This window comes from Salmo trutta, chromosome 33, assembly GCF_901001165.1.
Source record: "Salmo trutta chromosome 33, fSalTru1.1, whole genome shotgun sequence".
Taxonomy (NCBI): domain Eukaryota; kingdom Metazoa; phylum Chordata; class Actinopteri; order Salmoniformes; family Salmonidae; genus Salmo; species Salmo trutta.
Window position 1 is genome coordinate 14537487 of NC_042989.1, and position 23964 is coordinate 14561450.

General features: G+C 41.3%; 1 protein-coding gene across 1 annotated transcript; it reads left to right on the forward strand.

Annotated features, from left to right (window-relative positions):
• The first annotated feature begins 4697 nt into the window (after window positions 1–4697).
• LOC115172439 (gap junction delta-2 protein) lies at window positions 4698–10156 on the forward strand. Its single transcript, XM_029729881.1, has 2 exons — window positions 4698–5696; window positions 6156–10156. The coding sequence occupies exons 1-2, from the start codon at window positions 5626–5628 to the stop codon at window positions 7000–7002; spliced, it is 918 nt and encodes a 305-aa protein (XP_029585741.1). The 5' UTR covers window positions 4698–5625; the 3' UTR covers window positions 7003–10156.
• The last annotated feature ends 13808 nt before the right edge of the window (window positions 10157–23964 follow it).

Below are 23964 nucleotides of genomic sequence, written 5' to 3' on the forward strand. Positions count from 1 at the left end.
TCGCTCACTCTAATCCATGCACCTTAGATCAGGCAATGGATTCTATCTGCAAAGGTACATTCTGTGTAAATATCAGTTCTCTTCCACAGCAAGCGTCAAAAATCAAAATATTTTACAGAGCATTTTTGAGGCATTTTAGTTGCCTCATTAAACAATTCACTTATTAGGCATAGGCCTATCCTGCATTGTAATGCATGACATTTGGGGGGAAATAAGATTATTATTTGTATTTTATATTTTCAAATATTTATGTGAATATACAATAAAGGCTACTCAATTTAAAATTGTTATTATTATTAGGCCTACCACTTCTTTGAAATAATCTGAGATATCACTGACAAATATTTGTGTGGTTGCATCTAAAAATAGCCTAATGTTAAGTCATGTGTACACGCTCCCTGCTCTGTAGTTGAATTGATCATATCTAAGGGCAAAACAGGCCTGTTTTGATGCCTTTTTTAAATCCCCACACACAGGCAGGCAACCTCATAAAGCTATTAGCAACACGGATGGCACTTTCACTTAGTCACAGTGTATCCACAGCAATATCTTTGCCCTGTGATGGAAACAATAGCTTTCCCAGTGGGCAAAACCTGGTTGAAAGGTCATGACGTCTTATTCTGGTCGCAAAGAGGTTCAAAAATTACATTTTTTTCATACGTCTTTTTACTGACCAGAATATTACGTATTTTTCTGAACATCGTACGACCAGTTGGTCATAATTGTGACCTCTATCTGACAAGCTGATCATAATTCTGAGCACTATATTATGTAGCCTACTGGTCATAGTTAAGACCTCATCATAACCTGGAAATGACCACCTGACTCCAGTTTATTACCTACTGTAAAAAGTATTGCCGAGGATAAAGTTGGATATTAAAAATATGGTTCATTACATTTCGATTTGTTTCCATAGTCACCAATTCAAGTTTAAATCTGCAACATATTCTTACATTTAAAATAGATCAAGCAATGGCAAAAACAAATCTACATCACAATTGTTGCACATCTGCAAACAGTCATTGTTTCATAATTCACCCACAGATATTACATATATAGAAAGACTGGGACACAGTTTATATAAAGTCAGATTATTTTATTGTATTAATGATTAAGAAGAGTGGTGTGATGGGTCACATCTGCAGTGAAGAGAATCAGCGGATTACAACAACAAACATTTTAAAAAAGGATATTCCTGAAGAAACTTTGTGAACTCAGCTTTCAAAGTTCTTGACATTTTCCGGATTGACTGACCTTCATGTCTTAAAGTAATGATGGACTGTCGTTTCTCTTTGTTTATTTGAGCTGTTCTTGCCATAATATGGACTTGGTCTTTTACCAAATAGGGCTATCTTCTGTATACCACCACTACCTTCTTGTCACAACACAACTGATTGGCTCAAACGCATTAAAAAGGAAAGAAATTCCACAAATGAACTTTTAACAAGGCACACCTGTTAATTGAAATGCATTCCAGGTGACTACCTCATGAAGCTGGTTGAGAGAATGCCAAGAGTGTGCAAAGCTCTCATCAAGGCAAAGGGTAACTACTTTGAAGAATCTCAAATATAAAATATATTTTGATTTGTTTAACACTTTTTTGGTTACTACATGATTCCATGTGTTATTTCATAGTTTTGATGTCTCACTATTATTCTACAATGTTGAAAATAGTAAAAATAAAGAAAAACCCTTGAATGAGTAGGTGTTCTAAAACTTTTGACTGGTACTGTACTTTGTGTCCTCCTCCAACACAGGGGTCAGGAGCATATTTTAGGACTTTCTGGAGGGCCCGCAACACATCAACCTCCTGAGTTTTCTGGCTTTTCAGGACCGTAAGCATAAAAAGAGAAGAAAATAAATTAACGATTGGCATAATGTGAATATGCAGGACACGGTAGTACAGAAGTGGGACAATAATTAATTGGTCATCAATTTGAAACATTTTAAGAGGATATTAAATTAGACAGTAGTTGGATAATGACCATTTTTAACTCATCTCAAAATGGTAAAGTTTTGCTTAATCCTAATTCATGTTGTAATATTCCAAAGTTTTGTATAAACACACAGCTCTATAATCCGAAGGACATTGTTCGGGACAAAGATTCCCCCAAGAAAGGTAAATGCAAAAATGTAATTATGTGTAAAGAGGCATTAAAAAGAAGGAAAAAAATGTAATTCCTGCAACAAACATTAGAAATGGAAATGGCAAATCTCTTCCTCTTCTCTGCAACCTATAGGGGTTCATCGGCTGCACCTGAGCACATGTGTGAGTTTGATTGAGTGACAGGGAGAATGAGCAAGAGAGAAGTGGGAGAAACTTTACATGACTCACCAAGGGAGGTGTCTGTTGAATCAGGACACAAGGGTTTTGCACCTACAAAAAGGCGAGTTAAAATAGGGTATTATTTGCTTTACAAACTTACTTTATATTATTAGAAGCAGTGCTATTTTAATTGGATCTACTTACACTACACTCTTAGTAAAAAGGGTTCCAAAGCGGTTCTTTCGGCTGTCCCCATAAGAGAACTCTTTTTGGTTTCATATAGAACCCTCTGTAGAAAGTTTAACCTGGAATCAAAAAGGGTTCTTCAAAGGGTTCTCCTATGGGGACAGCCAATGAACCGGTTTACGTTCTAGATAGCACCTTTTTTTCTAAGAGTGTATGATCAGCCATTATGGGCAGCTGAATAGCATGTCTCTTGGGGAATCCAGTCTCAGTGAGACCTGATACAGAGAAAAAACTTGAATGATCATCTGCATAACTAGTACAAACCTAGCTCTTACAAAGCTGGCTAGTAGGAATCAAAACACATTGAAGATCAGAGTATGAAACAGTAAAAATTAACATTTTACTGATAAAACTTGACTATGGATTTTAGGAGTCGTGGTTTATCGCTTTCCTTTCCCTGGGATGTGGCAGAATAGGTCACTGGTAACTGAGTGGGTGGCCAAGCATCAGGACATTTACATGTTTCCAGTACTCTAAAGACTGAGACGAATCATCATTGACCATTACCTAAGGTCTTCACTAAGTTAGACTTAGCCTAGCAAGTACATTGACTATGTTGCCCCTCAGCAATCTGGCAGTCAGGCAGACATACGGAGAGAGATAGAGAGATCAACAGCAAAACATAGGCTATTTACATTTCTTAGTCAGCCAGCTGGATAACTTCTGTACTCCTTCCCTTTGTTCCCTCCTCCATCCTGCCATCCAAGCGAGAAGATTCCTGCAAAAAAGAGAATCAAGAATTGAAAAAGGCAGTTGAGAGTTGTAAAGTTAGAATGCGTGAGGGGGAGCAGGGATAAGCTAAATGTATCATATGGCCAAATCCCAAATACACACAATACAAGGATCCCTGATGAATGATGAAAAACTTCATATTCATATGGGGGGGGGGGGTACAAGTTTCAAGAATTAGGCTAGCTCATAATGTCTCTCTCTCTCACACACACACAGAGCAAGACAGAGAGAACACACATACACACATGTATTGTCATTAACTAAAATTATATCAAAATGTAAACTTACCATGACAATGGAAGATTAGCCAGAGAGCTAACATTAACATTAGCTAGCTAGCAAAGCTTTCCTTGACATTCTTCTCCCCAACAAACCGCTGCTTTACTTATGAAAATAAAACAAGAATGCAGGAGAACAGGGACTACCACTTAACAGTCAAATCTTTTTTGTTGTTCCCCAGCACTGTTGTTGTGTAGCCTAGCGGGCTCTTTGTCCCAATGTGCCATATGCAAGCAGTGCCTGCACGCAGAGATCTATTGCTGCTTGAAGCACAGATTCCAATCCAAGTTTTAGCTGGAACTGTTATGCCTACCTCCTTATTTAGCTAATGAAATTGTAATAAAATAACTGCAGGCATTATGTTAATTACTTAAAAGCTTTAACGGAAAATATATAAATGTAATTTTCTCAGGGTAAATAAAATACATTAAAAGGGTCAAATTCAGGTGCAATAATTTTTGTAAATCTTAGTGGATTGTAGTAGGATATTGAAATAAAATAGACTTACGTTTTATTTGTTAAATTCTGAAAAGAAATGTAGTTAGTCATAATAGAACATTAACATTGCATTCAGTGGAACAGAAGAAAATGTGCAACACAATGAACAGTGCAATTAACATCAACAAAATAGTAGTATTAGAAACCAACACACATAGCACACACCAGACATTCATTAAATAACCATCATTTCAATTTCAGCTTTTAATGACCTAGCAAATTCTATGAATTGGAGGTGACATATCACAATTCCTAGTTTAAAAAAAAAATTATATTTCATCACCTGCAGAATAAAAACCTTGCCCTAATCCTGAAAAAGTTAGGGTGGATAAACTGAAGAGGACTCGGACCGAGTACCATTAGTCGTAGCCCATAGTAATATGATTCTGCAAGGCTCTGGAAAATATGAATCCCCCCGAGTCCAAGTCCATGCTGAGTCTCCAGAATCTCAAACAGAATAGGCCCAAGCCCAGAGTGTTGACTGAGTACAGTATGCCAACGAGACCATAACCCGCTTTGGTGAGTGCTGCCAGCTGTTGTTTGCCAAGTATGCAAATCTGAATCATGCAAACCCTGCTGAAAAAGAACATTACCCAAATGTTGTATAATTGTAATGGTTCTAGTGTCTTATATGCAATGGCTGCATGGCCCACAAACACTACGCAAATGTTTATATAGATTGGTGTCTATTAATTGAGTAGCATTTAGATAACTGGTTAGTAGTTCAATTTCAACCAAAAAACAGATATCAACCAAAAAACGACATATTTTTTAATGATTTCTGATTGTGATCTGGTTATAAGAAGTCCGACCAGATTTCAACCAGTAAAAGACGTCTTTATCACGTTTTATGCCCACTGGGTTACTAGGAGCACGGAGACTGTCACGATTACAGTAAAAAAAGCAACAGGTAGGCCTATCTGCTTTAAAAGTGGCTCCGAATATCTGGGCGCCATGTCTTGACCTGCGGTTTTAGGTCACGGCGCATTCACAACTCTACCTCTGTCACACTGAGTGCGCGCAACCGGACACAGTTCGATCTGGCTCAGTAATTTTGATGTGTTATAAACTAGAAACACACAAGGTGCATTGAGGTTATCACCAATCATGTTATCACAGATTAATCTTGCGCGCTGTCCCTGGATTCCATTCGTCGAATATTGAAAATGAGAAATCCTGGTATTTTGGCGGCGCTCCACCAACCTGTCTGCGCGTGACGTAGGGAGGGGACTACTTAAAGGCGGATTAATGCTGGCAAGACATTAAATCCAACCACCCTCCATCCAGACAGTGCGCGACCCATCAACCTGATCTGAAGATCGAAAATAGGAGGGCTTATAGTAATCAGCCCTTCAGCTCCACAAGACAACGAGAAAGTGTGGCAGCGTCGTACCAGCGCTTGGGCAGAAGCACAGACCAATATTGCACAGCGCTGGAGAGAGGAGGGCGGGACAGCTGCGGGGTTGTGATCAATGCATTTGCCAGATAACCTCGGAGCCTCTGGAGAGTGATAACGACCAAAAACCCGGGGAAATATTTTCCACATATTCGGCAGGAGTTCGTACAGAGTGCCGTGGGCTCTCGCCTCCTCCGGATGAACAACAATGGGGGAATGGACCATACTAGAGAGGCTCCTGGAGGCTGCTGTCCAGCAGCACTCTACTATGATAGGAAGGTAAGAGCAAAATGTCAACTGGATTTGCAATAACTAGATATGCATGTTTTAATGGCTGTTGTTGGGGCTAGATAGGTGGCTGTGCCATGCACTAACTGAGAAGCAGAGACTGGGCGCTATTGCCTGTTACGCTCACTTTACCAAACAAACGCTTGCAAAACATTTCCAAACACAATACAGATGATTATCAATGAGTAAATAATTCAGAGTACACAGAAATATATAACAATGGCGCACTGACATTATAAAAGCATAATACACATAACATCCGAACCAAGCCCCGTGCTAAGAGCGAGCAGAGCGTATATCCCAGCAAAGAGCGTTCGTTTCAGCACTGGACAGCTCCCAAACACGCGCCTGTTTAGAGACACTGGACTCAATCTCCAGCCATTTTCACAAAATGAACATCATTTACTGACTCTATACTCATACATTGTTTGTTTGTTTGTTTGTTTTTAGGATCCTACTAACTGTGGTGGTGATCTTCCGGATTCTAATCGTAGCAATAGTTGGAGAGACAGTCTATGATGACGAGCAAACCATGTTTGTTTGTAATACCTTACAACCGGGCTGCAACCAGGCTTGCTACGACAAGGCATTCCCAATTTCACACATTAGATTTTGGGTTTTCCAGATCATAATGGTTTGCACCCCGAGTCTTTGTTTTATCACATACTCGGTGCATCAGTCGGCGAAACAGAAGGAGCGACGGTACTCCACCGTCTTTCTGACCCTGGATAAGGATCAAGATTCAATGAAACGAGATGACAGCAAAAAGATTAAAAACACCATTGTGAATGGAGTACTTCAGAACACAGAGAACTCCACCAAAGAAGCCGAGCCCGACTGTTTGGAAGTCAAAGATATCCCCAATTCAGCCATGAGAACTACTGGGAAGTCTAAAAAGAGTCGGCAAGAGGGTATCTCGAGATTTTACATAATTCAAGTGGTTTTCAGAAATGCGCTGGAAATAGGGTTTTTAGTGGGTCAATATTTCTTGTACGGATTCAATGTCCCATCGGTGTACGAGTGTGATCGTTACCCCTGCATAAAAGATGTAGAGTGTTATGTTTCCAGACCAACAGAGAAGACCGTGTTTCTAGTCTTCATGTTCGCGGTCAGTGGCTTTTGTGTGTTGCTGAATCTGGCAGAACTCAATCATTTGGGGTGGAAGAAAATCAAAACGGCGGTGCGAGGAGTTCAGGCGAGGCGGAAGTCCATTTATGAAATCAGAAATAAGGACTTGCCTAGAATGAGTGTGCCTAATTTCGGTCGCACTCAATCCAGTGACTCTGCTTATGTGTAGCACATGGAGAGAGTTCCCGATGGGACAATGTGCGATGTGTAAAGATTGAACCAAGATGAACACTGGATGATGACAGCTCCCAACGCCACATCCGTTTCATGACTTAAAAGCGTGGGCCGATTTTTTATTTGTTTATCTTTTAAGGACTCCAATGGCAAGCGTGGATTACACGTTTGTTCATTTATTTATTACATTGCACTGATGCAACTTTTTAGTAACGTTTATACTATGTAAAGCGCTAAATAGAGATCATGTCGACGTGTTCACGCATTTACTCTTTGTGGGCTGATCTACTGTACTTGAAGAGAGTAGGGTAAATTAAAATTGCACTAAGAGGTGAACACCCGGGAGCCAAACCTAACCCGATGCGTGACAGTGTTTAAAAAAAAATTAAACCGATTGTTGACACCAATCTATTTAAGCGACACAATACACCGGTTGACCATATGTTCGAGGGGAAATATTCTCCAGATTTATATAGGCATATGCCTACATATATAAATACATTTTGACTATGGATCGACCTAGTTGAAATACATTAGCATCATTCATATTTTTGTTGCCTGTGTTCGCACCACTGACCTTAACGTATGTAATCATTCCATTGCTATATAGCTGACTTGCAAAACAGTATCTGGTGGATTTGCTGCAAACGCTAACGTCTGTGACTTCCTTAATTTATAATACACCAAAGCGCCCACTGCTTTCATTTGTGAAAAGTGTTTTCTTGCTTTCGTGTAATTAAGTGCCATACTTGTACATAGACATATATATACATAGAAATATATAAATATATAATATTATTCATCATGAAAGCTAATTCCCTGCATGAATTATGCTAAATGCCGCCCTATTTTTTGCTTTAACTTGTTGTGATTTAAATGGATATATTACATTTTTCTCTATCTCCCTTTTTATTTGGCAAATGACTGGGAAATGAATAAAGTGCTAGTCTTTATTATATACGGGAAGAAAATGTTTCTCCACAATCATAATTGATCTCAACTCAAATAGCACAAATTGACCTTTTTAACAAACTAAGAATGGGCAATAAGTATCTGCTCTGGTGCTACGCTTTTTCACAGGATGGTTTTCAATGTAACCAAAATGAACCAGAAAAAAACACCCTTTTCTGTCGAAAAATAAAAGTGGGATTCATGTACACCAGAAACGTGTGAGGTGCAATCCTTTTCTGTCTGAAAGCTGAACTGGAATGTTAGAAGGATCCTATAGCTGCCCTGTCTAACCATGGCTTGGTTCAGTGAAAATGACAATGTTTGCCACACACATCCATCCCATGAGAAAACCCCTATGAGCTCTTCCTTAGATGTTATCAGTGTCTGTTAACATGTGGGTGTGCTGTAATGCATTTCAATGGGGATGATGCTTCCATGACAAACATCAATACTGCATGTCCCATAACAGTGACCAGACGCAGCCCTAATGTGAAATGCATTCTAACATCCATGTACTGTCCCTTCCCAGTCATAGCTGACCCAACCATGACTGTTCACATGGCTGCTATACTGTTACTGACTTTGTGACCTTGACCAGGAAGCTATTGGACAGACACCCTACAGAACAGGGATGATTAAAACCTGATCTTCGTTGACAGAGGACGTTTTTGTCCACCCCTTCCCTCTTCTCAAGGAAGTGAGCAAAGGAGCGGCTCTGGCTGAAGGGAAGGTCGTGTGAGCCTCATGAAGGTCACCAAGAAAAAGAGAAAGAGAAAAAAGAGAAAGTGCTGAACTGTACGCCCACACTCCAGAGAGAGAGAGGGAGGGGGGAGAGAAAGAGAGAGAGAGGAGGATTCCAGGCTGACCATCTAGGATGATCTGAGGGATGGTCGCATGCAAGACTCTGCCTCTGCCAGGATGACTTGGCAAAGCCCAGAGAAATCGAAGAGTAGCGCACACTAACATCCATCTCAAACTCAGCAGGGACGTGAACATTGTCTGTAACTCAAGAACTCTGGATAAAAAACAGAGGAAAAGTGCAGTTTGCCTACTTGGCCTCTCTCCTCCATCTCTCTTTATTTGTCTCTCCCTTCCCTATCTCTGAAAATGTTTACTGACCAAATGACTGTACAGGCCATCCTGTCCAATTCCACTCAGTTGTTTTCAACGCTTGTAAATCTCTTGGGTTTTCTTTCATTGAGAATTCCCAGTTATACAAGGCTGTTGTGTAAGGGATCCTACAAACAAAGACTATATTTTCACTGTATATTACTGTATATTTACTGTACATTTACTAAAGGGCCACTTGCTCTGATGCTGTGCTTGTGGTTTCCCTGCAATATTCATCCTGGTAATTTCACGGCTACTTCTAAATGCCCAAATTATTGGGTTATGTATGAATGCAATTATGCATGCTGTGTTGCATTTTCCATGTGAGCGTTGGGAGGCTTGGTTTAATATTACGTTGTACCTGTGCTGCTCTTTATTTCCTTTGTGCTCAGCTCGCTAGAGCCGGGCTAAAAAGGAAGAGGGCTTTTGACCAGAGAGATAGCTGTAGATAGCGACAGATGTAAGTGACTCTCCCAGTTCTATGCCATTTATCTTGTGCTCGCTTCAGCCCCCACTCTTGACAACAGTAGATACATCTGAGCAAGGACTGCAGCTATTTCAAGGATCCAAGACAAATGCTCAGGAAAACCACACATTTCAGCTGATTGCAGGTGCTTAAATATACAGGGAGGGAATTTTAGAGGACCATTTTATCCCTTAATCTCTCAGTCTTTGTCTAGAGAAACACCTCTGAATTAGAGAGAATCATCTCCCTGAGACTGTTATGGTCTGGGAGAGAGGAGAGGTGGTCAGTGTTCCTGTCCTCATAAAATATCAAGCTCATTTTATTACCATCCATTACTGCTTCAGTGTAAATTCATCCTTCCTGTTCAACACTTTAATAAGGCTTTGCCGATAAAAAAAAATGCACTGGTTACCATAAAAATAATCAATACTCTTTTTCTCAACAACAAACCAAACCAAGCCTCCAACCCTTGACGTTTTTTATTTAATGCGCTGGTTCCGTATATGTACTGTAAGCGGAATGACTTTGAAAGACATACTGTGAATTAAATCCATTTTCTCACCAAGAGGAGAATACATTTGTTAAGGGTGTGCTGTCATTTCTTTCTCTTATGTTCTGACTCTCCATGCTCTCCTTCTTTTCTCTACAGGAGGAATTACTCTTTAAGACAGCCATGTAGAAAAAACTCAGAGCTGGTTACTTTTCAAACGCTGAGTCTTTATTTTCTCTACTTGCTGTCTAGAAATATGAAGTCATTTGCTACATCCAAAGAGGATTTTATGTGGAAGAAGATCCAAACAACGTCAACATTGTATGGCATGGGCTCACAACTGAAATTCTGCAGAAGCACTCTTACACCTTATCATCAACACAGCTGTAAATTCTTCTATATACTATAAAAGTGGGAAAGCCAATTAAATAATACACAGTTTATTTCTATGAATATTGTGTGTGCATATGTCTTGTACATTTGAAAGGGTGAGAGGGTCACCTATGGAGACGGTCCAAGACCATCACATTTAATTATAATGAATTATATTTTAGTCAATTTATTAACTATTGTTGCTTATAATTGACTAATGTATTCATGCATTATGCATTAATAAGCCTCCTTGACCCTGGTTTAATTCAATGACAGTTTAGTTCCAGGTCATAGACCATTGGCAAGACCACTGGGAGACAGACGGTGGTTTACAAAGCGGGATACCAGCAATGTATTATTTCTGGTTGGTGAGCGAGGCCCATGAGAGAAAACTATTTGTCAGATATATTTGATGCACTGTGTGACCATAGTGAGGGACATTGCATCAGTGCCCTGTCAACATACAGTACATCAATACAGATACAGTATACTGTATTCATTGGTCTGGGCTTTGTCACATGCACCAAATACAACTGGTGTAGACTTTACCATGACATGCTTGCTTACAAGCCCTTCCAAATGATGCAGAGTTAAAAAAAAAAAATAGTAACACAAGAGGAATAAAATAAAATAGACAAGAATGGAGCAATATACAGGGAGTACCAGTACCAGATCAATGTGGAGCTATATACAGGGAGTACCATTACCAGATCAATGTGGAGCTATATACAGGGAGTACCAGTACCAGATCAATGTGGAGCTATATACAGGGAGTACCAGTACCAGATCTATGTGGAGCTATATACAGGGAGCACCAGTACCAGATCAATGTGGAGCTATATACAGGGAGTACCATTACCAGATCAATGTGGAGCTATATACAGGGAGTACCAGTACCAGATCAATGTGGAGCTATATACAGGGAGTACCAATACCAGATCAATGTGGAGCTATATACAGGTAGTACCAGTACCAGATCAATGTGGAGCTATATACAGGGAGTACCAGTACCAGATCAATGTGGAGCTATATACAGGGAGTACCAGTACCAGATCAATGTGGAGATATATACAGGGAGTACCAGTACCAGATCAATGTGGAGCTATATACAGGTAGTACCAGTACCAGATCAATGTGGAGCTATATACAGGGAGTACCAGTACCAGATCAATGTGGAGCTATATACAGGGAGTACCAATACCAGATCAATGTGGAGCTATATACAGGGAGTACCATTACCAGATCAATGTGGAGCTATATACAGGGAGTACCAGTACCAGATCAATGTGGAGCTATATACAGGGAGTACCAATACCAGATCAATGTGGAGCTATATACAGGGAGTACCAGTACCAGATCAATGTGGAGATATATACAGGGAGTACCAGTACCAGATCAATGTGGAGCTATATACAGGTAGTACCAGTACCAGATCAATGTGGAGCTATATACAGGGAGTACCAGTACCAGATCAATGTGGAGCTATATACAGGGAGTACCAATACCAGATCAATGTGGAGCTATATACAGGGAGTACCATTACCAGATCAATGTGGAGCTATATACAGGGAGTACCAATACCAGATCAATGTGGAGCTATATACAGGGAGTACCAGTACCAGATCAATGTGGAGCTATATACAGGGAGTACCAATACCAGATCAATGTGGAGCTATATACAGGTAGTACCAGTACCAGATCAATGTGGAGCTATATACAGGGAGTACCAGTACCAGATCAATGTGGAGCTATATACAGGGAGTACCAGTACCAGATCAATGTGGAGATATATACAGGGAGTACCAGTACCAGATCAATGTGGAGCTATATACAGGTAGTACCAGTACCAGATCAATGTGGAGCTATATACAGGGAGTACCAGTACCAGATCAATGTGGAGCTATATACAGGGAGTACCAGTACCAGATCAATGTGGAGCTATATACAGGGAGTACCAGTACCAGATCAATGTGGAGCTATATACAGGAAGTACCAGATCAATGTGGAGCTATATACAGGCAGTACCAGTACCAGATCACTGTGGAGCTATATACAGGGAGTACCAGTACCAGATCAATGTGGAGCTATATACAGGGAGTACCAGTACCAGATCAATGTGAGGCTATATACAGGGAGTACCAGATCAATGTGGAGCTATATACAGGGAGTACCAGTACCAGATCAATGTGGAGCTATATACAGGGAGTACCAGTACCAGATCAATGTGGAGCTATATACAGGGAGTACCAGTACCAGATCACTGTGGAGCTATATACAGGGAGTACCAGTACCAGATCAATGTGGAACTATATACAGGGAGTTTCAGTACCAGATCAATGTGGAGCTATATACAGGGAGTACCAATACCAGATCAATGTGGAGCTATATACAGGGAGTACCAGTACCAGATCAATGTGGAGCTATATACAGGGAGTACCAGTACCAGATCAATGTGGATCTATATACAGGGAGTACCAGTACCAGATCTATGTGGATCTATATACAGGGAGTACCAGTACCAGATCAATGTGGAGCTATATACAGGGAGTACCAGTACCAGATCAATGTGGAGCTATACACAGGGAGTACCAGTACCAGATCAATGTGGAACTATATACAGGGAGTTTCAGTACCAGATCAATGTGGAGCTATATACAGGGAGTACCAATACCAGATCAATGTGGAGCTATATACAGGGAGTACCAGTACCAGATCAATGTGGAGCTATATACAGGGAGTACCAGTACCAGATCAATGTGGAGCTATATACAGGGAGTACCAGTACCAGATCTATGTGGAGCTATATACAGGGAGTACCAGTACCAGATCAATGTGGAGCTATATACAGGGAGTACCAGTACCAGATCAATGTGGAGCTATATACAGGGAGTACCAGTACCAGATCAATGTGGAGCTATATACAGGGAGTACCAGTACTAAATTAATGTGGAGCTATATACAGGAAGTACCAGTACCAGATCAATGTGTAACTACATACAGGGACTACCAGTACCAGATCAATGTGGAGCTATATACAGGGAGTACCAGTACCAGATCAATGTGGAGCTATATACAGGGAGCACCAGTACTAGATTAATGTGGAGCTATATACAGGGAGTACCACTAGTAAATTAATGTGGAGCTATATACAGGGAGTACCAGTACCAGATCAATGTGGAGCTATATACAGGGAGTACCAGTACCAGATCAATGTGCAGGGGTATGAAGTATTTGAGGTAGATATATACATGAAGGCAGGGTAAAGTGACTAGTCATCAGGATAGATAATAATAAGGTATTTGAGGTAGATATGTACATGAAGGCAGGGTAAAGTGACTAGACATCAGGATAGATAATAATAAGGTATTTGAGGTAGATTTGTACATGAAGGCAGGGTAAAGTGACTAGTCATCATGATCAATAATAATAAGGTATTTGAGGTAGATATGTACAATGTAAGTGTGTGTGAGTGAGTGTGTATATGGTGTGTATTTATAGTCTAGTGAGTGTGTGCATGGTGTGTATTTATAGTCTAGTGAGTGTGTATATGGTGTGTATTTATAGTCTAGTGAGTGTGTGTATGGTGTGTATTTGTAGTCTAGTGAGTGTGTGTATGGTGTGTATATTTTAGTCTCGTGAGTGTGTATATATATAGTCTATTGAGTGTGTGTATGGTGTGTATATATAGTCTAGTGAGTGTGTATATATAGTCTAGTGAGTGTGTATATATAGTCTAGTGAGTGTGTATATATAGTCTAGTGAGTGTGTGTATGGTGTGTATATATAGTCTAGTGAGTGTGTGTATATAGTCTAGTGAGTGTGTATATATAGTCTAGTGAGTGTGTATATATAGTCTAGTGAGTGTGTATATATAGTCTAGTGAGTGTATATATATAGTCTAGTGAGTGTGTGTATGGTGTGTATATATAGTCTAGTGAGTGTGTATATATAGTCTAGTGAGTGTGTATATATAGTCTAGTGAGTGTGTGTATGGTGTGTATATATAGTCTAGTGAGTGTGTGTATATAGTCTAGTGAGTGTGTATATATAGTCTAGTGAGTGTGTGTATGGTGTGTATATATAGTCTAGTGAGTGTGTGTATATAGTCTAGTGAGTGTGTATATATAGTCTAGTGAGTGTGTATATATAGTCTAGTGAGTGTGTATATATAGTCTAGTGAGTGTGTATATATAGTCTAGTGAGTGTGTATATATAGTCTAGTGAGTGTGTGTATGGTGTGTATATATAGTCTAGTGAGTGTGTATATATAGTCTAGTGAGTGTGTATATATAGTCTAGTAAGTGTGTATATATAGTCTAGTGAGTGTGTATATATAGTCTAGTGAGTGTGTATATATAGTCTAGTGAGTGTGTATATATAGTCTAGTGAGTGTGTGTATGGTGTGTATATATAGTCTAGTGAGTGTGTGTATGGTGTGTATATATAGTCTAGTGAGTGTGTATATATAGTCTAGTGAGTGTGTATATATAGTCTAGTGAGTGTGTGTATGGTGTGTATATATAGTCTAGTGAGTGTGTATATGGTGTGTATATATAGTCTAGTGAGTGTGTATATATAGTCTAGTGAGTGTGTATATATAGTCTAGTGAGTGGGTATATATAGTCTACGGACGGTAGCAGAGTGAATAGTCTATGGAAATTTCTCGGGCCTTCCTCTGACACTGCCTGATATAGATGTCCTGGATGGCAGGGAGCTCAGCCCCAGTCCTGTACTGGGCTGTTTGCACCACCCTCTGTAGCGATTTGCGGTCAAAGGCGGATGCTTTGAGAACGTGCCCTGGTATTCTGTGAGATTGTTAACCTGTTAACCTGTTTAAATGATTGTTAACCTGTTTAAACGTTTTGTTCACATCCGCCACGGAGAGCAAGATCACATAGTCATCTGGAAAAACAGGGTCTTTCACACAAATCCTCGAAGCGAGCATAAAAGGCATTTTGCTCGTTTGGGAGTTCTGCATGGCGGGGCAACTCATGGCTGTTTCCATTTGTAATCCGTTACAAAGGGAAAACCTTTGCCCTGCCCCATACAACGAGCGTCAGAGCAGGTGTAATAGGATTCCACCTTCCTCCTATATTGTCCTTTTGCATGTTTGATGTCTCATCAGAGATTGTAGCGGGCTTTCTTGTATGCGTTGTAACTCTAGCCTTTAGCCCAGTGCGAATATTGCCTGGTTGGGATACATTCTTATACTAACTGTGGGGATGACATCTCTATGCACTTATTGATGAAGCCCGTGACTGTTGTGGTAAACTACTCAATGCTATTGGATGAATCCCAGAACATATCCCAGTTTGCACTATCAAAACAGTCCTGTAGCCTTCATCTGACCACTTCCGAGTTGAGCGCATCACTGGTACTTCCTGTTTGAGCTTTTGTTTGTAAACAGGAAGCAGGATAATGTAGTCATGGTGAGATTTGCCGATGGGAGGACGAGGAATGGCCATGTATGCATATCTGTGGGTAGAAATAAAGAGGTCTAGAGTTTTGGAGCCCCTAGTGGCACAAGAGACGTGTTGGTGGTAGTAAGGCAGGATGATTTCAAGGCTCTCCGATCTTCATCAATGCCAAAGAAGAATGTAATAAACCTGGCAGTAGATAAGGTTAGTTTCCTGGCCAATTGGTTGACAAGAGAAGGACCAAGCTGGCAGCTGTGATGAACGTGGTCGGGCTGTAACTTCTTTATTTATGAGCCTCCATGGCTGCCTGTGACCTTACATCAGACAGAAAAACACTCTTTCCTCTGTCAAGAAGTTGGGCAAGGTTGAACACTAAAATAATCCTGAGACTGACACAAAAATCTAAACTGACAGAAAATCATATCACTTAAAAAAAATCTATTCATGTGCACTTTGCTGGTAAGGACTAAACAACAGCAATTCCTACCGACCGGAAAAGTGAACCCGACTATCCCTTCTGCCCCAAGAACCATGTCTACCCATTTTCTCTCCTCTTAACAATCTAAAAGGAGAAGACTTGCTTCAGGATAGTATAGAACTTTAATTCTTCTTTTTTGCACAGATTACTGCATGAAAGGGGGAAAGCAAACAGAAGAAATCACTGAAAGTGGGTCTTTTGAGCCATTCGCTATGAAATTAGCTTGGTTACCATAGCACATATGCAACCACATGGCATAAGGAGATATGGCATCTATTGAAACAAAAATAGAGGTAATTTTGTTTTTAGTGGAGGACGATGCAGATATGCATTTACAGTATGACAAGTTAGTTTGGCTCCTGGTCTGCCTCTCAGGAGAATCAAGATGATGTTCCCCTGCTCTGCTCATCACCGGTCCGTGGAGTAAACGTTTCATGTTTAACACCATGCAGGCGGTCGGGGCCAGCGTGATCTAAGTGCAGCCAGGCTATCCTCAGACAACTTCCTCCTACCTAATGAAACCTTCCAAGTATGGAGACAAATGGCGGGACATGGTGGCGGGACATGTGACAGCCAGGCCCCATACAGAGGGATTTGGTTTAGTGAGCCATGCCACAGCTACAGTAACAATCAGCACTAACAGGACAGAAGCACGCAAGGTGCTGCCAGATTCATTCCTGATTCCAATTTTTAATATCACTTTTGGATCATGAACATTGTGTGGATTATGATTAGATTTGCCACCCTAAGGTTGGTTCAGTGTGGGACAGGCTGTTCCTTCACCAGGCAGACCAACATTACAACCCCAAATCCTCAAAATGATCAGATAACATTGTCATTGCAGGTTATATTCCGGTGAATCAAGAGTAATTCACATTATATTATTCTCCAGCAATGTCCTCAATTCTCAGTGAACTAATACACGCTACACTGAGTAGTACACAACATGCAAATGCCAGCCTGTGCTGTTATACTGCAATACAGCAACTTTGCCTCAGAGAGCAGTTAGTCATTTATACAGAGCGGGCCGCACTAGGCTATTCCACACTGCGGTAAAGCATACCCTTTAACGGTTTCCCTTTTGTGCCATCTTTCATTTTGGGCCCTGGAAGCCCCATCCATGCTGACTCCCCTCCTGCTGCTTGTACCAACTCCCTCTGCCCCTCTCCTCTCCTCCCCCGTTTCTCCCTGGCGGTAGGTAAAGCAGACACCCCTCGCTGCATAGCCGATCGACCATGATAAATGTTTAAGTTACGCACCATTTGGCAGCCAATAAAAATCAGTGGCGTCCAAGACTTAATCAGCTACAAAGGTGCTCCCTGTCTAACAGGATACGATCAGGAGCAGGGATGAAGAGAGAGAGAGAGAGAGAGAGAGAGAGAGGAATAGAGAGGGAGAGAGAGATGTATAGAGAGAATGCTAAGGATCTAATCGCCAGCTAAGACCACCAACACGCTACAGATTGCCCTAACATCGCCCTGACAAGGAGGCACTTGTCTCACTCAAGCGTGGCGGGACTTCCATTTCTACTCCACCAATTCAGGAAGTGTTTTGGGAAAAGGTTGCTAAAACCCCGGGTCTTATCACAGGGTGACATGGAGTGGAAAAGGTACTGTACACATTATAGCTATCATTTACATGGAGGATAAAATAGCATTATGTGGAATGTACCTGCTATGCTGCTTAACCCACTCAGTGAGTTGGTCTAGTTCACTTCCATTTACCCCTGGACTCTGTTTGAACCTGATAGCTGTCTCCTCTATCTCGGTGTTCCCTCTGCAGTTCTCTCTCGCTCCCTCGTTCTCCCTCCCTCCCTTGCTCTCTCTCTCTTTGATGTGACACTCCTTTGGTGTGAATCAAGCGCCGTCTCGTGGAGCCCAATAACACAGTGATGAGATCACATTTTTCAGAGAGAGGGCTTTGATTGCCAGCTACATCATGTTTTACAATCTCACAGTGTTGAGCATTGGAAATCAAACCCAGCAGCAAACAGCTACTCCATACGATCCAGAATATATTTGGTAGTCATAGAAAACATACATGTATGACATTTTTTCTTCCATTCATGGGAGATCATTATCACTGAGAATGAAAAGGAAAATGGTTCCTGTAAAGGGCTCTAGTGTGTATGTTTCCTCTTCAATATCCCACATAATATGGTCCGATTGAAATTCTGCCATCTACCAGAATAGGACTACTGTTTATGTTGTGTAAAAAAACAAAACAGATTAGATGTAAAATGCATTCAGTACTATGATTTATAACGTTAGGATCTTTTTGAAGCACAGCCAGATGATGCAGATGGTAGCATTATCCGTAAAAGTGGCCTGTGGGCAAAGACCTCAGATACTCTTACAACACACAGTGTGACTACTACATTCTCCCTAGATGAATTAACACAGACAGACACCCACAGATCCATCCCTCCGTTCCCTGTGTCTCAGTAGTCTGCCTTGTTGAGAGACTGTGTTGTAGAACCTTATGCTGAGGTCGGAGAGGAGGCGTTAATTAATCCTCTGTTAGCGTCAGTGCATCGCACACACACACACACACACACACACACACACACACACACACACACACACACACACACACACACACACACACACACACACACACACACACACACACACACACACACACACACACACACACACACACACACACACACACCGGGGGTGCGTGCTTATTCCCCTCCTGTAGTCCCTGTTCACCCACAACTGTATGGCTGTGCACGACTCCAACACCATCATTATGTTTGCCAACGACACAACATGGTAGGTCTGATCACCGACGACGATGAGACAGCCTATAAGGGAGGAGATCAGCCACCTGGCAGTGTGGTACCATGCCCACAAACTCTCCCTCAACGTCAGTAAGATAAAGGAGTTGATCGTGGACTACAGAAAACGAAGGGCCAAGCACGCCCCCATTCACATCAACGGGGTTGTAGTGGAGCGGGTCGAGAGTTAAGTTCCTAGGTGTCCACATCACTAAGGATTTATCATGGTCTAAACACACCAACACAGTCGTGAAGATGGCACGGCAACGACTTCCCCCTAAGGAGGCTGAAAAGATTTGTCATGGGCCCAAAAAGTTATATACTGTAGCTGCACCATAGAGAGCATCTTGACTGGCTGCGTCACCGCCTGGTATGGCAACTGCTTGGCATCTGATCACAAGGCGCTACAGAGGATAGTGCGTACAGCCCAGTACATCACTGGGGTCGAGATCCCTGCCATCCAGGACCTCTATACCAGGCGGTGTCAGAGGAAGTTCCAAAAAATTGTCAAACACTCCAGGAACCCAAGTCAGACTGTTCTCTCGGCTACTACACGGCAAGTGGTAGCAATGCACCAAGTCTTGAACCAACAGGACCCTGAACAGTTTCTACCCCCAAGCCATAAGACTTTTAAACAACACTTCTAAATAACTAATCAAATGGCTACCAGGACTACATGCATTAACCCTTTTTTGCATTAACTCTCCTGCACTGACTCTATGCACACACACTGGACTCTACCCACGCACTCACGCATACTTACACTGATACCCCAACACACATATAACATGCACACACATACATACTGACGCCACATACACACACATTCACACTCACCACATACGCTGCCTGCTAGTCACTTTACCTCTGGCTCTATGTACAGTACATAATTACCTGGTAACCCTGCACATTGACTAGGTCCTGATACTCCCTGTATATAGCCATGTTATTTTCTACTCCCTATATACAGTATAGTCATATTATTTGTACTCGTTATTTTTAGATGTTATTTTCTGTGTCAATATTTCATATTTTTTTCTTATTCTCTTTAACTCTGCATTGTTGGAAAAGGACCCGTAAGTAAGCATAGTCTACACCTGTTGTCTACAAAGCATGTCACACACACACACACACACACACACACACACACACACACACACACACACACACACACACACACACACACACACACACACACACACACACACACACACTCTGCCAAAAGACGCCTTAAGCCTCTTGAAATTTGCATGGAATTCCAGTTGATCAGAAAAGTGTGTCCAACGTGGTCTCAGAAAATTCCATAGTATTCTGTACGTAAATCCGTATGATATGATATGATATGTATGATATGTTACATTTCGTATGGTATGTATTAATTTGTGGATGTCCATCATCCATTTCGTATGATTTGTTACAAATTGTAATTTGTTAAATATGTTCCGAATTTGCAAACGTACAATATGTTCCGAATTTGCTAAACGTATGATATGCTACAAATTCCTAATTTGTTGTGGCCAACATTAGCTAGTTGGCTAGGTGGCTAATGTTAACTCTAGGGGTTAAGGTTAGGCGTTAAGGTTAGGGGTTAAGGGAAGGGTTAGCTAAAAGGGTTAAGGTTAGGGGAAGGGATAGCTAACGTGCTAAGTAGTAGCAAAGTAGCTAAACAGTAGTAATTAGTTGCTAATTATTTAAAATGCTGAAGTTGTCCGTGATGAAATTTGAACATGCAACTGTTGGGCTGCTAGACATTCACGTTACGACCAACCACCCTCCTTTCGTTTTTGCCATAAGTAACCTTCTAACTTATGTAACCACACCAAACATTATATATCATACAAATTTGAGTGTCCCGGATTTACGTTTACTATATTACGTCTAGTCTATGAGACCAGTCTGAAGTGTCGTCCAATGTCCTCAGGCTCTAAGTTTCTGGCAGTGTAAATTTGTGAGGAGGCAGGCAAGCTTACCACACACACACACACACACACACACACACACACACACACACACACACACACACACACACACACACACACACACACACACACACACACACACACACACACACACACACACACAGACTAGCCGACATGAGGGAGTGTTGATTGTACTTCCCGATGCCGTTTCCTTCTCTGTCATGTGACATAACATTAATTCTGTTTGGACCCCCATGATGTGCTGGTTGATTCACACACTGACATCAGCTCTTATGACTGTACAGTAGAATATTCTCTTGACAGAGGCATCAAGTATACTGTCATTTGCGGAACTCTAGGGGTTTGTCGGTCACACACAGTGCATCGCGGGAGAGGGGACAGCCTATGGGAGGATGAGGTGCAGGAGGGAGGGCGCGCCCAGCCCAGGTGAACGCTCCTGATGTGGTAAAACCCTTTAAGAAACGGCTTAATGGTATTCAGCTGAAATCAATACAGCAACCAGGCAACCAGTGACAAACAGAAGAGATGGCCCGTACCTGCTGAATTGCCACTTCTTCAGACAACACCTGATTTATATTCAGTCCCAAATAGCAGGCCACCAAATTGCAGCCCACAATGTTAATCAATCAGAATGTATTTTTAGCACGTGCCAGGGTTAAAATCAATAACAATATTAAGCGTGCTGGCCCTCGCCCATTTAAACTGTCACACAGCTTCAACAAAAATAATGCCAAAATAAGGTCCCAATATATTGAGAATAAACAGTAGAATTATTATGGGCATCATGGCTATTATCCTTTCAACACCTTGACAGTCCCTGAACCTCAGTTCATCCAGCAATGTTATTGAAAATGAGCTTGTGCAGTTTTAGACTCATGGTCACATGACGCCAGGGAACAGCTGCAGTCTTCTCCTAGCCAGCCAAAACAGACTGGGGGATGTCCTCTGCTCTGCACAGCAGCCATGGTGGTGCGTGTGTGTGTGTGTGTGTGTGTGTGTGTGTGTGTGTGTGTGTGTGTGTGTGTGTGTGTGTGTGTGTGTGTGTGTGTGTGTGTGTGTGTGTGTGTGTGTGTGTGTGTGTGTGTGTGTGTGTGTGTGTGTGTGTGTGTGTGTGTGTGTGTGTGTGTGTGTGTGTGTGTGTGTGTGTGTGTGTGTGTGTGTGTGTGTATCTGCATTCATGTGCAAGATGTGATTTGTAATTATTTGCTATAAACACAACCAAAAATAAAAAAGCAGGGACGATTGAGGTGTAAAAATAGTTCAGTTTTTTGCTCTGTCCATGTGAGAGAATTATGTCAATTTCTCTCTAACACTGATATACGTGCACATTTACCAGCATCACATCCACTCAATATCTGCTCAAGGTCTTCAAGCGAACAAATCCAAGTTCTATTACATTAATTTACACATCACATCAAGGTAATGAATGTCGTATATATATATATATATATATATATATATATATATATATATATATATATATATATATATATATATATATATATATATATATATATATATATATATATATATATATATATATATGTTGTATAGTAAATAACATCAATATTGCTCATAATGTTCATCCAACCACAAGATGAAAGGAATACGATATTCCCCTGCATATCATCATGAATACAACCGAGGGTCTGTCTGATCAAATGATAAGGTACATTTCTATCTCCTCCATACATATAGGCTTTCTTGATATGTAGCATGTTATGAAGAAAGGAGCTGCTTATAGACACCAGTCCTGCCTTATGATCCAGCAGGTCATTACTGGGAGTGACCGACCTGGGGCTCTTTCATTTCTCTAGAAGTCATACAGTCACACAGTACTCCATCAGTACATCATTCATCTCCTATGGGGCCTTGGTCAGGGGAAGCCAATCACGATGCCTGTACGGTCTTAGGAGAAAATTGGAAAGAACATTTACCCAGGACAGACTGGGACCTTGGAGAACCCACAGCAGCTGCCTTCCAATCCCAGCCCTGCATCTGTGCACGGTCCCCCATGTTCCCTTCCACATGGGTCTAGGAGGAAAATAGAACACAACCTTTCGGTTGTTCATACCAACCATATGCTCACTCATAACTAACCACCCACTACCCCGTCATCCCAACCCTGAATTAACGAGCATGGCTATATAGCTGCTTTCAGGGAGGCCATCTCCATCTCTACCTACGGCCCACGGGACAGTATAAGGGCCCATCATCTCCATCCCCTCCCATCGGATTCCATTTAGACGTGTGATTCATGCGCCAATCAAATCACAAGCAGCCCTTTATCCCAGATCCCACAACCGTAAGACGTAGTATCATGCACGTGAAATTGATGCGGGATGCATTTAAGAGGCAGGGGCTATCAATTGTACCCTGTTGCGAATATGTGTTATCGTGCCGCTAACTGGGGGATGGTGATAGGAATGGTGTGCTTGTGCAGGTACAAGAGATTCCCATTCAGATTTATCCATCAACGCTGACGCGATCTTTGATTGCCTGAGTGAGAGGGAACGTTTTAATTATGTTTTCTTTCTTACAAACGATTAATCCTAGCCCACTCGGGGATCCCCTCGGGAGAGATCACACATCTGGACTGCGCCATCATCACTGCTCTGACTCATCTCTCTCTCTTTACCCATCTTTCTCTCCTATTCTCTCTCTCTCCCCCGCCCTCCCAGATAACCTATTCACACAGTTTCATAAATGCAGCTCCAAGCTCCAGTCTATGCACTCTGTTTCTTCATTAACATGCTATAAAACCCAAATAAATTCAAACATGTGCAAATGGATGCAATGTTGGAACATGTTGCCATTTTAAAAACAGATGTAGATTCTTAGGGATTTCCATAATGTTTAATGCTTTACGTACACGCCAATTATGTTTGTAATTTATTTTTCTCGATTGCTATAAAAAAATTACATACTATGGGTGTGGCTAGAAATTAGAA